At 32.5% G+C, this 20,381-nt stretch overlaps 5 protein-coding genes across 5 annotated transcripts in view; 3 read left to right on the plus strand and 2 right to left on the minus strand.

Moving 5' to 3' along the window:
- Positions 1 to 2,174: 2,174 nt before the first annotated feature.
- HELRODRAFT_176400 (hypothetical protein) lies at positions 2,175 to 2,993 on the plus strand (the record flags this gene model as incomplete). Its single annotated transcript, XM_009023616.1, has 3 exons — positions 2,175 to 2,508; positions 2,624 to 2,658; positions 2,763 to 2,993. The coding sequence occupies 3 exons, from the start codon at positions 2,175 to 2,177 to the stop codon at positions 2,991 to 2,993; spliced, it is 600 nt and encodes a 199-aa protein (XP_009021864.1).
- Positions 2,994 to 3,757: 764 nt separating this feature from the next.
- Positions 3,758 to 4,802, minus strand: HELRODRAFT_143740 (hypothetical protein; the record flags this gene model as incomplete). The annotated part of the gene is made up of 4 exons (XM_009023617.1): positions 3,758 to 3,847; positions 4,051 to 4,149; positions 4,369 to 4,494; positions 4,683 to 4,802. Coding segments are annotated over 4 exons (435 nt in total), but the record flags the coding sequence as incomplete, so codon positions are not given.
- A 510-nt stretch (positions 4,803 to 5,312) lies between these two features.
- Positions 5,313 to 7,256, plus strand: HELRODRAFT_176402 (hypothetical protein; the record flags this gene model as incomplete). Its single annotated transcript, XM_009023618.1, has 1 exon — positions 5,313 to 7,256. One exon carries the CDS (start codon positions 5,313 to 5,315, stop codon positions 7,254 to 7,256), a length of 1,944 nt encoding a protein of 647 aa, XP_009021866.1.
- A 2,077-nt stretch (positions 7,257 to 9,333) lies between these two features.
- HELRODRAFT_142223 (hypothetical protein) lies at positions 9,334 to 11,119 on the plus strand (the record flags this gene model as incomplete). The annotated part of the gene is made up of 7 exons (XM_009023619.1): positions 9,334 to 9,393; positions 9,480 to 9,575; positions 9,866 to 9,958; positions 10,056 to 10,172; positions 10,383 to 10,540; positions 10,704 to 10,912; positions 11,061 to 11,119. Coding segments are annotated over 7 exons (792 nt in total), but the record flags the coding sequence as incomplete, so codon positions are not given.
- A 6,809-nt stretch (positions 11,120 to 17,928) lies between these two features.
- The window catches only part of HELRODRAFT_83483 (hypothetical protein), a gene marked incomplete at both ends in the record, with an annotated part of 4,338 nt that continues 1,885 nt past the window's right edge, over positions 17,929 to 20,381 (minus strand). The window contains one exon of the mRNA XM_009023620.1: positions 17,929 to 18,179. Coding sequence (XP_009021868.1) covers positions 17,929 to 18,179 — 251 coding nt within the window. The remainder of the gene's footprint in view (positions 18,180 to 20,381) is intronic.

Here is a 20,381-nt window from a genome sequence, read left to right on the forward strand (position 1 = left end):
ATGAGTTATTTTTTTTCTGTTTTAACATTTTTTTTTCTTAAGTAACTTTCCAATTAACTTGTACATTTATTACAATTAAAGTGTTACTACTACTACTACTACTACTACTACTACTACTACTACTTCTACTACTACTACTACTGCTGCTACGGTTACTACTACTACTACACATACACACTATAAATACACACCGACACAAATACACACACACACATACACACATACAAATACACACACACACACATACATACATACATACATATAGTACATACATACATACTTACTTTTACTATGACTACTACTACTGCTGCTGCTGCTGCTGCTACTACAACGACTACATCCACAATACTTACTCCATTAACAACAGTCTGTTACCAAAAAAAACATACATATAGATAAACAATAGTAATTGGAGAACATGCCTCTTCTCGCACTCGTACCAGCCAGCGTACGACACCATTCAACTGTTTAGGGATAAACTGGCCAGGGATAGATCATGCCGAAAAGCCTATCTGTCCCGCGAAAAACTTAAAAAACTTTTTTTGAAAAAGTTGTTTAAAAGTAAACTGCAACAACAACGACGACAACAACAACAACCACAACGACAACAACAACCACAACGATATTGTCAACAACAACATCACCAACAGTTACTATTACCTCATCAACAACAACAACAACAACAAAAACAGCACCTATTACCATTATTACGTCACCAAAAACAGCAGCAACAACAACAACAACAACAAAATGAACAAAAACAACTGCAACTACGATATAAGACATCATCACCGTCCTTCACAGACACTAATAATAATGATAATAAAAAGTTTCTGCCATTTTGGATTATGTTTCCCTCCGAAAATTCAAATTCTCTTTCCGGATTATACTTACCAAAGACTAAAAATAGGCTGAAAAAACGTTTCGGAAGTAACGATGTACCTGAAATTATATCAGGAAACCTTCAAAAGAATGAATTTGAAAACTTTGCTGATAATATTTTTAAAAAATGCTACCAAAATGTTTATTTGGCTTTCACCAAAAGCGGAAAAGCTAAATTATCAAAGACTATAAATATTGGCAGAAATGCTATGCTCATTATAAAACGCTCAAATATGTGAATTTTATTTTTATCTATGCTACTTTGTAATTTATTATTTTTTGTTTCAGTTTAATGTTCGTTCTTTTGTGTAGTATTCGTGTTAATTTATTTCTTCGTTCATTCATTCATTCATTCATTCATTCATCCATTCATCCATTCGTTCAAATAACTTCTCAACTGATTAAGATTCGATTGCGATAATGTCATTAGCTGAAAATTTAAAAATAATTGAAAATGAAATTTAATGTAACACATAATGTAACAATTACAGTCTTGATGTAATTAATGTGATTTGATTTTATAACGTTGAAGTTATTTAATGTAATGTATTGAAATGTAATGTAATGTTATGTAATGATTAACCCTATGATCCCTTCTTTATGTCAATTTATTTTTAATTTTTACTACTACTATTACTACTACTACTACTACTACTACTACTACTACTACTACTACTACTACTACTACTACTACTACTACTACTTTAACTACTACTACTGCTAGTGCTACTACTACAGCTACAACTACTACTACATCTCTTACTGCGGCAACTACTACTACTACTACAAATAATAATAATTGTTATCATTTTCATAACAGTAATTATAACAATAGATAAATAAATTTATTTATTTATTTATCTTTGTTAGTCACATACACGACTAATATACACAACAACAAACACACAAAAATGACGTCACGGATGTACAAAAAAGTAAACAACCTAATTTAAAACACGCAAGACCTTTAATTATTATTTTAATAATTTAATTAGTTGATTAATTAAATAATTTAAATTAACATTATAAAAAAAATAAATTACTTAAGATTAATTAATTATTATGGTAGTAACATTTGAACGGTAAGTATTTGAAGTATAACTACTCAAATTTTTATAAGTTTTTCCAATAATGTAACACGACACACACACACACACCACACGCACACACACACCACACACACACAAACATAAATTATTATTTGCACTTTCAAGTCTTAAAACAATTAAAAATCATACATCCTTCTATATTTAAACATGATCATTTATCTAAACTAAAGCGAAGAAAGCGCAATGAAAAGCGAAAATTTCTCGAACTTGATGGCAAAAAAACCGAAAAAACCCCGCGGATCCTCGATGAGTTCGCGCCGAATCGACCGATACTTTGCCGAGGCTGAACTTGCTAGACCGGCCGGTAAAATGGATAAAAGTGCCATCACTTTTTTGCAAAACTACACTAAACAACCAGGCAATGACACTGAACTCGAATCGGAAGATTCGGAAACCGAAGAATTCGACGAATACTTGCCGAGACCGAAGAAACGTCTAAGAAGATCGACCAGTGTCAAGTTCCCACATCCTAGAAGGCAGCAGGAGCAACAAAATCAATACGCCGAGTATGAATACCGTAAGTTAAGATGGCAATCATTTATTATTATCATTATTGTTAATTAAAATTCATTATTTTATTACTATTATTAGTTGATTATTTACAATTCTTTTTGGAATTCAACCAAACCCAGGCAGACCCAAGCGCGCACATTTCAACTGGACAAAGGTGAATTTTATTATGAATTATATATATAAATAAATAATAATAACTACACACGCACACACACATATATAAACTTACTCACACACACACACTCACACACACACAAGGAACTGCGTAACAACAGCAGTAGTGCCAACAACAACCAATGGGAAGTGACGGAGGAGGAAGTGGAAGAATACCGGAGGAGAAAAAGGATGGAGAAGGAAGAGGCTCTGGAAAAAGAGGAGGAGTCCAATGGATCACCCTCTCTGGCGACTACTGGACTTTACATCACTGCTGCCTCTCTTTTGGCTGCTGGCGTCACCATGGCTATCGTCAAGAATAAAATCTTTTTTTAGTTTTGCGGATTGAGTGAATGAATAAACGAATGAATGGTTGGATGAATGAATGCATGAATGAGTTGACAGAGAAACCATTTTTCATTCGACATTACTGCTACCATTAAAAATGCAAACTTATTTTTACAAAAAACCGTTATATGTTACATATCTATAAATAAAGGAATACACACACATACATTCATACACACACAGACGCACACGCACACACACACAGACGCACACACACACAGACGCACAAACCTACACATACAAACTCGATTATATACGAAAAATTACTTATAATTGGACCGAACTTTTGGGAAAAATTTGAAAAAAATGCAATCTTGTTCTAGAAACTTAACATAATTACAAACCCAAGTTACTCAATTGTAGGAAACCATTTCAATTTGAAACCGTCCAAAAACGCGAATAAGACTGCCAAAACTGACATAATAATTTATGTTTTTAACCGCAACGGCCGAATATTTCTTAAATAAAATCTTGCTTTGAAATCAAATTCACGCTCAAGTAAGCGAAGAAAGTCTGATTTGACAAACTGTAACACTACTTTTTCAAGAAATAAAACGTGTGGATATGTGAAACTTACACACAAACTCACACACACACACACATACAAAAATACAAATCTTTGCCAATAATCATAATCATCATTGATCATCACGATTAATCTAGAAAGACTCATCTAATTGAGAGTCCTCAAAATGATTATTATTATTACTATTGTTATTATTATTATTATTATTATTATTATTACTATTGTTCTGAGATCTGTTTGACTTGCACGTGTAGAGAAAACACGTCAGAACGTCTTTCTGGTCAACTTGAATTTTGCTGAAGTGCCTGGCAACAATCTGTTTTTGTATATTTGTTTGTACGTGTACGCGCACGCTCGTATGTATGTTTGTATGTATTTATGTGGGTATGTATGTTTGTATGTACTGCACTGTATATATATATATATATTTATAACAAAAATTATCACAGAAAACACAAAACAATAATTTTTGAATAAAATAATAAGCACATTCACAAACACACACACACACAGACTAACATCGGCCAGCTGGGCCTTATTACATCCTGGCTTTGAAATTAATTTAAAATTTCTTTTGTACCTCCTAAGTAGACTCAAAGGTAACATCAAAAAGTTAATCTGAAATGAAATTTAATAAGAAAATATTAAATTGATAAATGGATAAAAATAATTTTTCATTTAAGATTTCATTTAAAATTAACCAAAATTATACATATAATTAATGATATTATTAATGCTTACAATAACAATTATATTGTTAATAATAATAGAAATCAAGGTCATACATGCATACAGACATACTTCCGAATGGCTGGTTTTGTCATTCGAATATGTCACATCCCTATTATTATGACTATTATTATTATCATTATGATTATTATTATCCCTTGATTTTTGATGTTGCTGGTTTCTATAGTTCTGGATCATGTTCTTGTGGTGCTCGCATATGTACATCTGACTCACCTATTATTTATGTATTTGATTTAAATTTTGCCAAATAATCATTTAAAAGTTATAAATTGAAACCTAATTAGTATCTAAATAGTCATAAGATCAGACAATAATATAATATTATTATGACTATAATTAAGTTTTAATTTTTAAAAAATCAATAATAAAACTAAAAAATTACTAAAAACGCAATTATCTACCCCGGGGTCTACAACAAATTTCAATCTTTTTTGCTGGACTGTCTTTTGAATTCTTTTATTGTAACAGGCATTACCGGCCGGCCGTACGCACCTAACTCCTGATTCTAACAAACAGCATGTAGTAGTGGAGCTATTTTTCCGTCTAAAAAAGTCATTGTCCGTATTGTTAGACGACAGCATTTTTTTGAATTTATTAATTATATAATTTAAAATATTTTTTGTGATTTAAATTTTTTGTCTATCACTAACTAAATCATTCAATCGTAAACACTTTTATTTATTTACCATAAATAAAATAGGTTAAAAGTTTACTTTTAAATCAAGATTTAAATGTAAGTATATTTTGAAGCGCTTTCTTTAACAAACATGTTCAATGGTTCAATAATATCTATCCTATTCTTGGAATAAATAATACTCTTGTTTTTGTTTACAATGCTATGTTATTTGGCAAAATAAACAATAAAAAATTGTATTACCCTTTTTATATTTTTCATGTTGTGTTACTTTGATCTGTAATATTAAAAAGAATAATATTTAACGCAAAAAATGGTAGACCATTATAAGCATTTTTCCCTCCTTAATATCATCATTTATTTTTCCAACATCAAAATAACGAAAGGAGAGTTCAAAATGGAAGATTCTTACGTAGGTTGCTACCGAAACGTATATCCAACTAAGACGAAACCCTCGGTATACAACGTGCTGGAATGTGTGGAGTTTTGCATTGGAGAGACCAGCAACATGATTGCATTGATCTATGGTAAAAAATGTAGTTGCATTGATAGATTGGATTCAGCAGTGGCTTCCTATCGCTGCGATATTCCATGTAGCAACAACGACACGTGTGGCGGCGGTAGGGTGTATTCCGTTTACAAGGGCAAGCCTCGAATAATGCACGATGCTTTCTTCGGCACTGACAACATTCAGCAGGCTACTGTTGTGAATAATTTGCCGCACTTTTATTACTTAGAAATGTGCGCACATATCTGCTTAGAATTGAACTTGTCATTTTTTCAAACTATGAAAGATAACAAGTGCACTTGCCTCGATGCATATTCATACCTCGTTCCTCGCCGGACTAAGACAATATTGTGCAGCACGACATGCAACAGCGACAAGACCGAGATTTGCGCTTGCCACTTCAAGGGACTAGACACGTTGCCGGTAATTTTTTCGACTCGATTTCAGTACGATTTCCAGAGAGGCAAGTCCATTTATTCCCACTGTAAGGAGAAATTTTCAGAGTCGTTTTTGCCATGTCCTCCCAGCGGTTGCCAGGACGGTTGGAAAGGTGGGGCATGCATCGAAAGAGACTGTTCTCGAAACAACGGAGACTGCGGTCACGAGATGAAGTGCGTTGAGGTAGTAATAAACAGTTACGAATACGTCGAATGCGTCTGCCCTTACGGCACCGTAAGAAACAAATGGAATTTATGCGAGGTCTATAGGGAGAACATAGCAATTTTGAAACCATCAAACATGAGCTCGGTATTTCAGAGTGCCTATAACAGAACGAGTTACGGAGCTAATTATATAAACGACAATGTTTATGACGGCTTCACTTACTCCAAAATTGCAGATAACAAAAATGGGTGGATATCTGTGGACCTTACAATGCTTTACAGCGTAGGATTTGTAAGAGTTTATAATAAAATTTGTGAATCTGAAGCAGAATGTAGAGCTCTGGAAAAATTCATAATTAGACTCAACAAATCATTCGAACCGTTCAAAGGCGATTTTAGTAGTTTCCTCGACACATGCGGACACGGGCCCAGCCAAGTATTGCAGGGCGGAAATCCCATGGTTGTCATCTGCGAGAACTTCGCTCTTCGATCAAGATACGTCATCATTCAACAATCTGATACCTCAACGGATTTTGGAAAGTTGGCAGTGGCCGAATTAGAGGTCTACGAAGTCGGTTGTGACATTCTGAACGGGAGATGCAAGAAGAGTCAAAAATGCATGGATATCGTTGAACAATTTACGAATGTCGTCAGATGCCGTGAATGGGATTCCGTCCGGAACATTTCCAAACCTTTTTACGGATGCTTCGAGAAGGTGGATGCAGAGTACGAGCACGATGAGTACGGCCTCTCCTATGAAGCCTGTAAGAAAGTCTGCAATCTGAACAAATTCATCCTATCTGTTATGAAAGCTGGCATTAAATGCTCTTGCGGCAATAATGTGAGGGTGTACGACCAACTCTCGAAAGAACTCTGCCGGTCAGGTGACTTTCAATCGAATCTGGTCTTCTACACGTGTTTCACGGACCGCCGCGGCTTCTGTAACGATGTCTCAAATGATTTAGAGACCACCGTGGCCATCAGTTCCCACACTAACAGCAGCAGAACCGACGTAAAACTCATCGTCATCGGAGCATTAAGTGGGTCAATTTTTGTGATGTCCGCTATTTTTGCGGTGGTTTCTACGATGAGGAAGAAGAAGAGAGATGAGGAAGATGAGAAGAATAAAAATGAGGAAAGTGAAACTGAAGACGTGAAAGTGGACGTCATCTCGATGGATACCATCTCTGTTGATAATGTTTCCCAACTAGGCGACTCACAATACGATTGAACGCTCGCGTGTGAAATTTTAAAGAATTTAAATTGCCAAATGATAAATTCAATCTAAATTAACGTAAAAAATTAACTTTTTTAATTACGAATTCATTTCTCGGTAATAAATTTTCTTGCATTGTATTTTAACATGAAGAAAATTCTCAACTGCAATTTATTTGATTTAATTTTGGCATTTATATTTGGCAGAAATAAAAAGTTTTTATATATTGTTGCCTGGCATTCAATTCAAAGTGATTATTATTAATTAGTAAATTGAATCTAAACAAATAAGAGATAGTTTCCAATTAGTATTGCCATTTGTTAAGAAGAAAAACTTATATACGAACATTTAACGAACGAAATATTTTAGTTTTCTTGCAATATTATATAATATCCAACCCTAAAAAACTTAAAATATTGAAGAACATATTTAAGGATATCTCAGTAAGCCAAAACGCAAGTTTTGGCTTTCAGATGCGCAGTGCAAGACGTCGTCTTATCGATTTATACACAAGAACTATACAGAAACCTCCCACACACCACACATACAAACACACACACTTGCATACTTAAAGATACTTATGTATTACAAACATATATGTATGCCTTGTATTTTAAATTGTATTGAGCATGCACTGTCCATACACGCAGTTTTTATTTAGTTGCACCGTTCGTACAAATGCATGCATGCATGTATGTATGTATGTATGTATGTATGTATGTATGTATGTATGTATGTATGTATGTATGTATGTATGTATGTATGTATGTATGTATGTATGTATGTATGTATGTATGTATGTATGTATGTATGTATGTATGTATGTATGTATGTATGTATGTATGTATGTATGTATGTATGTATGTATGTATGTATGTATGCATGTATGTACATACATACATCGTACCGTATTGTATAAATATATGTATGCAACATGCACGCTCGAATTGCTCGAGACAGGCATTTTTTGTCGTATTTTAATTCGGTCTTTAAGTCTCATTTTTTACATACATACATACGTATATACATACATACGTACACACGCATAAACAAACAAACATACAAACGTACACACACACACATACACGTACACGAACGTACATACAGACAGACATTAGCATCCATAATAACGATGTTCACAAAAAAATTACGTTCATTTATGAAAGGTCAAGATAAAAAAATGAAAGATAATTCGCCTAAGAAGTCAGAAAAAAATGGCTGTTTTTGGGGCGGCTTTGGGGCTGAAAAAGAGGGTATAAAAGGGAGTTTGCGGGGTGAAAAGAAAAATTTAGGGGGTGGAAAAAGGGGTAGAAAGGTGGGTAGTGTAGTACTCTCTCTACCCTGGAATATTCAAATGACGGTTCACCATTCGCACCAGGACTTGCAAAGTTTGATTTTTGCGAAATTTTCATTTGTTAGTTTAATTTTTTTAAAAGCTTTTTCCCATGTTTTTTTAAATTAACTATATTAAATGAATGAATATTAAAACGCTAAATATATATATATATATATATATATAATAATTGTATATATATATATATATATATATATATATATATATATATATATATATATATATATATATATATATATACCATTTATATACGTTTCTGTGTTTAACTCAAATAATAATTAAGATAATTGCTTTGCTATGAAAAAATAGCTATAAGAACATAGAATATTAATAATAACAACAATAATTTTAGTTATAATAATAATAATTATAATAGGAATAATTATAGCTATAATAATAATAATTATTTTTATTAATTACGTTCGAAAACCTATTGTTAGTAGTTAAAGCCAGGCTTATAAGGCAGGTAGGTATATTCATAAATTTCAACTTTACGTTCTCAGTACCTTTTTGAAAAAACTTATTTTCACTTATTATTGTTATTTTGTTATTATTATTATTATATTATTGTTATTATTATTTTATTATTATTATTTTATTATTATTATTATTATTTGTAAAATTATGAATGACCAAGTAGCTACGAGATTGAAAGGTTGAAGTATAACCGTTATTATTGTTAAGCACACACACACGCGCACACACACGCACACATACACACAAACGAATATCTAAACAGATAAACAAGACGACGTTCAGAGAAAAACATTCACTAAATGGATTAACTCCTGTCTAAATGTACAAGTTAATAATTTATAATAATATATATAATGACAATTATAGTAATAATAAAAACATTATTATTACTATTAATTTATTACTAGGGCAGATCATATGGGGTTGTGGTTGATCTATTCGATGACATTAAAGATGGAGTTTTGTTGCTGAATCTCCTGATGACTCTATCCAACGAAAAGCTGGTTGTTATTATTGTTATTATTATTGTTGTTAATGTTATTATTATTATTGTTGTTGTTATTTTTTGTTGCTTCTTTTGTTGCCCGTGTTCAACAAACTTGATAAGTGAGCAGACAAATGAACGAGAGAATGAACCAACAGACGAACAAATGAATCAATGATTGGAGAGTGATTGAAGAAATGAAAGAGGGATAGACCGAATGAAGGAATTAATGAACGAAGCAACAAATGACTGATTGAACGAACAAATAAAAAAACAAACGAATGAATGAATAAATTTCCCACAAAACAGCCTATCGAAAAAGGTGACAAAAATGGAAAGACAAAACGAATCCATCACATCAGTAACATTGGCACGGCTTTAGCATATCTCAGGAATAAACAGGTAGAAACATATTAGTAGTAATTGTAGTGGCAGCAGTAGTAGAAGCAGCAGCAGCAGCAGTAATAATATTATTATTATTATTATTTTCTGACAAAAGATAAAACTCGTGAACATAAACGCTTCGGACGTTGCAGATGGCAAGCCTTCAATTGTTCTTGGACTCATTTGGACCATCATTCTTCATTTTCAAGTAAAAAAAGTTCATTTGTCGTGTGTGTGTATGTGTGTGTGTGTGGTGTTGTGTGTTGTGTGTGTGCGTGTATAGTTGGTACATGTGAGAGTTGATTAGAAGAAAATTAAAAAGCTTAATAGTATGTATTGAAATATCAATAATTGCAACAATGAAAAGATTGAAGAGTCGACAAAACTGTTGAAGTCTCCAAAGCAGAAAGCTGTTGAACAGCAGCCACAACAGCAGCCACAGCAGCAGCTAAAACAGCCACAGCAGCAGCCACAACAACACGCAAAAATTACTTTAACAAAACCGGCAACAACATCAAAACCATTGGCGAAATCTATTGCTACTTCGGACAAAGAACCTAAAGAGAAATTACTCAGTTGGATAAATGAATCTATAAGCAAGTCAGAAAATTTTTCTGCGCTATATAAATGAATGAATGAATGAATGAATAAATGATTAAATAAATAAATAAATGAATTAATCAATCAATGAATAAACTATAGAGTAAAAAACGAATAATTTAATAAATGATTTAATTAATTCCACTCATACACGAAAACCAAGAAAATATGGATTAGAAGTTAAGGATTTCGGAAAAAGTTGGCGAGACGGAATTGCATTTAATGCACTTTTACACACACTGGACCCCCACGTTGTGGACATAAAAACTGTTTCCGGTTCGTCTGCTGCTAGTAGCGGAAAAGAAAACTTGGAAAAAATTTTTTCTGTGGCGGAAAATTTTTTTGGAATTCCAAAACTTTTAGACCCAGAAGGTTTGTTGATGTTTGATTGGTTGGCTGATTGGCCATCATTGGCTATCACCATCATCATCGTCATCATCGTCATCATCATCATAGTCGTCATTATCGTCATCATCATCATCGTCGTCGTCATCATTATCATCGTCATCATGTTACTTAGATGTTGATGTTGACAATCCTGACGAACGGTCAATAATGATATACGTTTCCAAGGTCATTGAAAAGGTCAACAAAGTTCGAGTTCAAGGTCAAGTGGGAATTCCCAATGGAATTGAAAGTAACTAATAAGAATAATGATACCGATAAATAATTTAGTTATCTTTATTTTCATTACTATATGCGATTTTTTAAAATTACCAGCAAACCGTTTGTCACTGAGCAACAACAACATCAACAACAACAACAACATCATTAACAACAACAACATCAACAACAACAACAACATCATTAACAACAACAACACCAAAACCAACAACAACAACAACAACAACAACAAAAGCAACTACAACAACATCAACAACAACATCAACAACATCAACAACAAAAATAGCAACAAAAATGTTTTAAAACTTATTGAAATTGTAAGAAATAGCAACAACAACAAAAACAATAATATTAATCACGATAATAATAATAGTAATAATAATAATGATAAAGAAAACGAAGATGGATTGAAAGAAATAAAGGTTAAAACGAATGCAGTGATTGAATGGACGACGTTAGCCTCTGTACTAAATACAAGCGAAAATGGAAACATTAAAAAATACAATAAAGTTGATACTACAACAACTACTGCTGCTACTACTTTTACTACCGCTGCTACTACTGCTGCTACTACTACTTCTACTACTGCTACTACCCCTACTACTGCTGCCGCTGTCGTTACTTCTTCTACTACAACAAACTACGATGACAATAATTACGCCTATGTTGGTGTTTCATACAATGCTACTGACAACCCTAGTGAATTTTTAAATACTAATAATAATGTTAATAATAATGATAGAAACAATAATGATAATAAGATGAATGACGTCACCGATGACGTAGATGGTGGCGGAAATAGATTAGAAGATACTAAATATGAAGAGGTCTACAGGTCGCTAAAGTCGAAATTAGTTCGAGAACTGGTGAAAATAGAGGAACTTATACTGGATCCTTTTAGGCAAGTGTCATTTTTCAATCATCATCATCACCACCATTTACAATGTCGTGATCGTTATCACGATCAACAACAACAGCCTCATCATCATCATCATCAACAACAACAACAACAACATCATCATTATCATCAACATCGTCATCTGATGTGCAATGTTTGCAAGAAAGACTTAGCCACTTTTGAGGTTTGTGAGTGCGAATGATTAGCAAATAATAACGCATTAAATAATAAAGAGAATTATACACACGCACGCACGCACACACACACACACACACACAATAGAATTTGAAACAGGAAACAGAGGAATTAGCCAAAGACTATCTAAACGAAATGATAACGATTTCCAAGAAATTTGATAACTCAAAATGGCTACACAGAGATACGAATAGTATTTCAATAAGATATAATTATGACAAAGATATCATTGAGGTTTGTTTGTATTTATATTATTATTATTATTATAATTATAATAATAATAATAATAATAATTATTATTATTATTGTTATTATTATTACATTAGGATATAATATCAAGATACAAGAGCGGTGAGAAAATAAGAAATGATTTTCTTTCATCCACTGAAAAACTCATTCAGTCAATCAATGATGATGATGATAGTATCAATAGTAATAATAATAATAACAACAACAAAAATAGTATCAATAATGATAACATCAACAACAGCAATGACGTCATCGTCAACAACAACAACAACAACAAAGAACTATACAATCAGATATTAATAGAGGATAATAGAGACAAAAAAAATGTCCCAACAACAACCACAACAACATCATCATCACCACCAAAAACAACATTATCATTATCATCACCAACAACATCATCATCACCACCAACAACATCATCATCATCACCAATAACAACATCATCATTGCCATTACCAACAACAACAACATCATCATCATCACCATTGGCTAAATCAGGATCATTATCATCAATAACTGCAGTGGCGATAATAGAAAATTTACAAGGAAATAACGGAAATGAATCATCCCAACATAACATAGATAAATTAGCAGAGGAAAACAAAAATAAAGTAGCAGAAAATCTTTACAAAGACAGCGTAGCAGAGAGTAACATAAACATGAAATTATTTAAATCTACGGTAATTATTAGTCTTTTGAAAAAGTTTAATGAAAAAAATGAAACGCTAAGTGAGTGCTTGGACGAACTCCGCGATCTAAAACACTACGTCAACAACAACAATAACAACAACAACAACAACAGCAACAGCAGCAGCAGCAACAATAACAACAACAATAATGACTTAGATGGTCTCGAAAACCTTCAAGAAAAGACGAACGTACGAGCGAACGAATTGAATGATAAATTCGAAAGGTAACATAACAATAATAACAACAACAACAACAACAACAACAACAATAATAATAACAATAACAATAATAAAAATAATCATAATCATAATGATAACGATGATAATGATGAGAATAGTTATGATGGTTAACGTTGAACGAACGAACACGAGTTTAATGCATACATACCTATACAGTATACATATCTATTTTTAACAGTAGCATTTTATTATTCTTATTATTCTAATTATTATTGTTATTAATATTAATTATTATTATTATTATTGTTATTATTAACTTTTTATTCAGTCTGGAATGCAAGTTAAATGGGCTATTGGAAAAGAAGATGGAACTGACCAATGAAATTGCGACTCTATTGGATGGAGTGAATGACGATTCCATTTACGGTGACGTCATTAGTAAGGTTTGAATGAATGAAAGAATGAAAGAATGAGTGAATGAAAGAATGAATGAATGAATTATTGATTGATTGATTGAACGAAAATGTTTGAATTTATCAGCGTAATGCTTGTTTTAAAATCAGATCCTACTCATAAAAAAGTTTAGTTACAATTGCTACTACTACTGCTACTACAACTACTACTACTATTGCTACTACTACTACTAATACTACTACTACCACCACTACTACTACTACTACTACTACTACTACTACTACTACTACTACTACTACTACTACTAATACTAATACTAATACTACTACCACCACTACTACTACTACTACTACCACTACTACTACTACTACAACAACAACTACTACTATAAATAATAATAATAATTTTGATGTTTTTCCATTAGAAGAAGACAGTTTGTTCGTCGTCAGCCAATCATGTCAAAGGAAATAGGTCGTCACGTAGTAATAATAACAGTAATAATAATAATGATGACGATAATAATAATAACAACAACAATAATAATAATAATAATGATAACAAAAAGGATGATATTTATAATAGTAATAGTGATAATAATAATGAGGAGGAGGACAATATTACTACTACTACTACTACTACTACTACTACTACTACTACTACTATTACTACAGCTGCTAATGCAGCTACCACTACCACCAATGTTACTACTACTACTACTACTAATAATAATGATACTAACAACCCATCATCATTTATAAAAGGCATTCAGCCTTATATCAGTAACTTGTTCAAAATTTTTGATTTGAAAAAAAATTTACTTGAGTCTGCTACTGCTACTACTACTACTACTACCACTACAACTACTACTACTACCACTACTACAACCATTACTACTACCACTACTACAAATACTGCTGCTAATTCTATTGCTGCTACTACTACAGCTACTGCATCTAATGCTACTAATTTTATGGCGAATGGCAGTACTAATACTAATACTACAGATTGCAATGGAAGAAATAATTTCACTACTGCTAGTCCTGCTACTATTACTACTGCTGCTGCTACTTCTACAGCAGCTATTGCTGCTACTTTTGCTGCTGCAGCTGCTAATAATAATAATAATAATAATAATAACAATAATAATAATAATGGTAATAATAAATTTTCTGAAATTGACTGGAACATGATGACGAATGCGAGAGCTAATGACCGTACAAAAAGCTTTTCCTTCGTTTCAAAGTAATCTTTCAATCGCTGTCATTGTTATTGTTGTTATTATTATTATTGTTATTATTATTATTGTTATTATTGACCCTCAATCAAGGTATCTTAAAAGAATTAAAGCAGATCGTGACGACGACGACGATGATGATGCTGGTAACGATTTCGCAAAAACTTTAAGTTTACTGGCATCAATGACATCAACAACAACATCAGCAACTACATCAGCAACTACATCAACAACAACAACATCAGCAACTACATCAGCAACTACATCAACAACAACAACAGCAGCAGCAACAGCAACAACATCAACCTCAACTGCAACAACAGCAGCAACATCAATAGCAACAACATCATCAACAACTACATCAATAGCAACAACAACAACAACATCAACAACAACAACAACAAACTCGGACAAAAACCTCAAAAACCTCGTCCCACTGCAGACGCTTATGTTAACGTTAATTGCACTTGCATGCCTTTATCCGCTTTCAAATAGAACATAATAATAATAATAATAATCATCATCATCATCATTATCGATAGCTGCAGCCTCATCATCTTTAACCACATTAAGTTTTTGATCAAGTCATTCGGCCAATCTAGCCAACTGTCCTCAAATGAATTATGCTAAATAATAATAAAATGAATTATGCTAAATAATAATAAAATGAATTATGCTATGATTATGCTATTATATTATGATTATGTAATAATAATTTTTCAAGATGCTCCTCTATATACGCCTGTATATTTTCATTTCAATTTCAGCAAATAAAACAGTAAAACGAAATACATATGGCTATCACTTCGGTATCATTATCAAAACCATCGTCATCATCATCCTCGCTGTAATCATTACCATAATTAGCCCCACCACCACCACCATCGTCGTCATCATCATCATCATCATATAGATACTATCAATGAACGACAGAACGAACGAGACGAAAAAAAAGAATAAAATGGAAAAAACAACAAATTATATTATTGCAATTGATATAACAGTATATATAGTGAATATATATATATGTATATATATATATATATATATATATAATACATTGATTGAGCTTTGAAAGACTTTAAGCATATAACTGACAATATATTTATGATACAATTAAGATTAATGAAAACGTATGTATGTGTGTGTGTGTGTGTATGTGTGTATGTATGTATGTTCGTACGTTCGTACGTATGTATGTTTGTATGTTTGTTTGTTTGTTTGTTTGTATGTTTGTGTTTGTGTGTTTGTTTGTGTGCATCAGTTGAACGCTTTCAATACCGTTTGTATTAATAAAAAAATGGTCTTAAACCTTTACAAAATTATTTGTTATTGTTAAGAATTGGAATGAACATGACACACAAACACACACATACATATATACACACGTACACAGACATACACACGCACACGCAATATATATAGAATAAACTCAAGTAAAAGCTTATTTGAGTGTGTTGCCGACGCAATTATTTTTGTTGATGTTGATGTTTTTATCGTTGTTGTTGTTGTTGTTGTTGATGATGTTGTTTTGTTGCTGATGTTGTTGTTGATGTCTTTGTTAATGATAGTGTTAAAGTAACTAAACAAAGCAAACCAAATTAAAATAAGGAAAGTAATAAAATATATATGTGAATAATTTTGAATAATTATATATATATATACATGTGTGTGTGTGTATGTGTGAATGTGTATGTGTGTGTGTGTGTGTGTGTGTGTGTGTGTGTGTGTATAACCACACGCGCGTTAAAATGTGGACAACAGAAATGGATATGAAATCTCCAAAAAATTGTAATGGTTTGTAGGTACTTGGGTTTGTCTGTATGTTTTTTGTATGCATGTATGAATGTATGTGTGTGTGTGCATGCGTGTGGTGTGTGTGTTTGTGTGTGTGTATGTGTGTGGTGTGTTTGTGTTTGTGCAAGTTGTCAAGCAGGAAAGGATGTAAAAATAAGCGCGCTGAGCAATTTATCAATGAAATGATCGAATGAATGATGAATGATTGAATGAATGAATGAACGAATGAATGAATAAAAGATGGATGGATGGAGAGAACGAAGAAATGAAAAAATGAAAAGCGAACTTTGAAATATTCAAAAATGTTCAAAAATCGCAAACTGTTAAAAAAAAACGAAAAATTGTCAGACAGACAGAATACGTTTTACGAATTCAATATAATTATAATAATTCTAGTCATAATTATAATAATTATAGTTATAATTATTTGAAAAAAAGAAAAAAATATATTTCTTCATTCCATGAAACATTTTGTATGTATGGATGTATGTGTTTGTTTGTTTGTGAGCGTGTGTGTGTATATGTATGTGTGTATGTGTGTGTGTACATGTGTGTTGATAAAGACAGTATTTGTTCATTCCATGAAACATTTTAAATGAATGAATGTATGTGTTTGTTTGTTTATGTGTTTATGTGTGTGTGTGTGTGCGTTTGTAAATGTGTGTGTATGTGTGTAAGTGTGATTTTCTAGTTTCCATAACAGTTTTTTAATCTTTCATCTTTTCTTCTTCGTTATCGTAACATGATCTTGGCGAATTCTGTTTGAATGTTTGTATGTATGTGTGTGTATGAGTGAGTGTGCGTGTGTGTGTATGCGTACATAAATGTGTTTGCATATCAATATTATCCCAGAACCATCTTTAATTAAAATAAATAATTCTGTAAGAATCTAATCTTGCAATTTAGAAGACCTTCCAATCAATTAACCAATCAATCAACCAACCAATTAATCAATCAACCAACCAACCAATTAATCAATCAACCATTCAATCAATCAACCAAACAATTAATCAATCAACCATTCAATCAATCAATAGATCATTTCTAATCCCAACCCTAACCCTCAACCAATCGCCAATCAGCCACCCCAGCACTTCTTGACCAATCACAGACCCTCGTAATCAATGGCTCCGTCTCCATTGATGTCAGCCTCCTTCATCATCTCATCCACTTCCGTTTCCGTCAATTTCTCCCCGCAACTCATCATGATGGCCTTGAATTCGTCAGCGTGAATCAGCCCACTACCATCCCGGTCGAAAATTTTAAACGCCTCGCGAATGTCGGCATTTAGATCGACCTCGACAAACTTTCGCGCCATTAATCTGATGAATTCCATAAAATCCACCGTCCCGTTTCCTGGATGGTTGGTTGGTTGTGATTGGTTTGTTGGTTGGTTGGTCGGTTGGCTGGTTGTTTGGATGGTTGGTTGGTTAGTTGGTTGGTTGGTCGGTCGGTTGGTTTGTTGATTGGTTGGTTGGTTGGTTGGTTGTTTGGATGGTTGATTGGTTTGTTGGTTGGTTTGTTGGCAACAATAACAACAATAATAAAATCAATTCTACTGATAATATTAATAGCAAACATAAAATTAAGAGTATTTAGAGATAAAACCATCAATTAAGCGTAAGACTTATCGTCGCAATCCTTGATTAATGTACAATGGTGGTAGATTTAATTAAAAGTGTACACACACACACACGCACACAAACACATACACACACACTAACACACACACACATATGTACGTAAATACATACATACATACACAGATAACACATTTTCATACATATATAAGTGAAAACTGATTGATCGATTTCATTGAAAAGTTATACACATACCCACACACACATACATACACACACACAAACACACATACCATACAAACACACCAATATACCAAGCAGAAATGATGGATTGAAGCTTATTTCGGCGATATAACGCGATGACATTTTTCAAAAACTTGACACGACACTGGACACATATTGAAAATGAAATGAACCAAAATTTGGATGGACATATTTTAGAGTGGCCACATGTGAACAAATGCTGTTTGTTTGTCCTTTCGTTTGTTTGCTCGTTCGTTTGTTTGTTCGTTCGTTTGTTTGTTCATTCGATTGTCAGTTTTCTACCAAAAAAATTTTAAACTCAAGGAATATTACTACCATATAAGCATGATCCTACAAAAAATAAACTCCTTAGAGAGTAAAGCTCCATAGAAAGTAAATTCCAAAGAAAATGATTCCATAGAAACTTAATTCCATAGAATATTAAGACCCCAAAACTCGTAACATCGTAATAAAAGTTGCACACGCATTGTCAATATAGAACATAACTGGAAATTTATCACGGGACCTTTTTCTCTCTCTCTTTTTCTTCCCCCCCCCTCCTCTCTCTCTTTTGTTCTTCATTCTCCCAAACACACGCTCCTTTCTTTTTTATTCTTCTTTTTATCTCATCATTTAATTTTTCAAAAAATTTAAAATTTTTTTCAAGCCATCCCATTTTACGTTATAAAATAAAAGTTAATGTCATCTACATAAACTTTGATTCGTTCAATCACTACCCTTTTCTTTCCTCTCTCTCTCTCTCTTTCTCTCTTTCTCTCTCTTTCACACACACAAACAAACAAACACACACACAAACACGCTTCATACGGAAAAGCTTAATGGATGGATTAGCGCCCGCAGAGCAGCAGTGAATTAAATATAAAAATACAGTTTTGTTCTTGTTATTGTTACTATTATTATTATTATTATTGTTGTTGTTGTTAATATTATTATTATTTTTATTATTATTTCTATTCAATTAGCAATTAGTTGGATGAGACAGGCTTCAAGGATTGTGTGTCCATTAAATGAAAACCATATGGATGGAAGATGAAGCTTGTTTGTTTGCTGAAGAGATAGAGAGGGACAGAGAGAGAGAGCGAAAAAGAGAGAAAGAGAGATAGAGAAAGAAAGAGAAAAAGAGAAGGAGAGAAAAAGGAAGAGAGAAACAGAGAGGATGACAAAATAAAAATGAATAAATGAAGTGGGAGAGAGAGAGAAAGAAAAAATTTTAAATGATATTTGTTTGCCGGCTGCCTGGGAAGATAGAGATAAAGAGAAGAAAGAAAGAGAGAGAAAGAGAAAAGAGAGAGAGAGAAAGAGAAAAGAGAGAGGGAGAAAGACGGAAAGAGAGAAAGAAAGAAAGAAAGAGAGAGAGAAAAAGAGAAAAAGAGAAAAAAGAATGAATAAACTAATTTACACAAAAAAGTAGAAAGAAAGAGAGAGAGAGAAAGATAGAGAAAAGGAGAGAGAGAGAGATAGAAGAAAAGAAAGTGAAGATTAAATGAATGAAAAATAAAAAAAAATTTTAGGAGAGAGAAAACATGATGAAAGAGGGGAAGAAATGAAGTAACAGAAGCTAAAAGAGAGAGAGAGACAGAGCAAGAAAGAGAGAATAATAATAATAATAACAACAATATAATAATAATAATAACAATAATAATAATAACAATAATAATAATAAAAACACAGAGTAACGTGAGAATTAATGTACAATATTTTCCATTCGATTCGC

Source organism: Helobdella robusta, assembly GCF_000326865.2.
Source record: "Helobdella robusta unplaced genomic scaffold HELROscaffold_37, whole genome shotgun sequence".
Lineage (NCBI taxonomy): Eukaryota > Metazoa > Annelida > Clitellata > Rhynchobdellida > Glossiphoniidae > Helobdella > Helobdella robusta.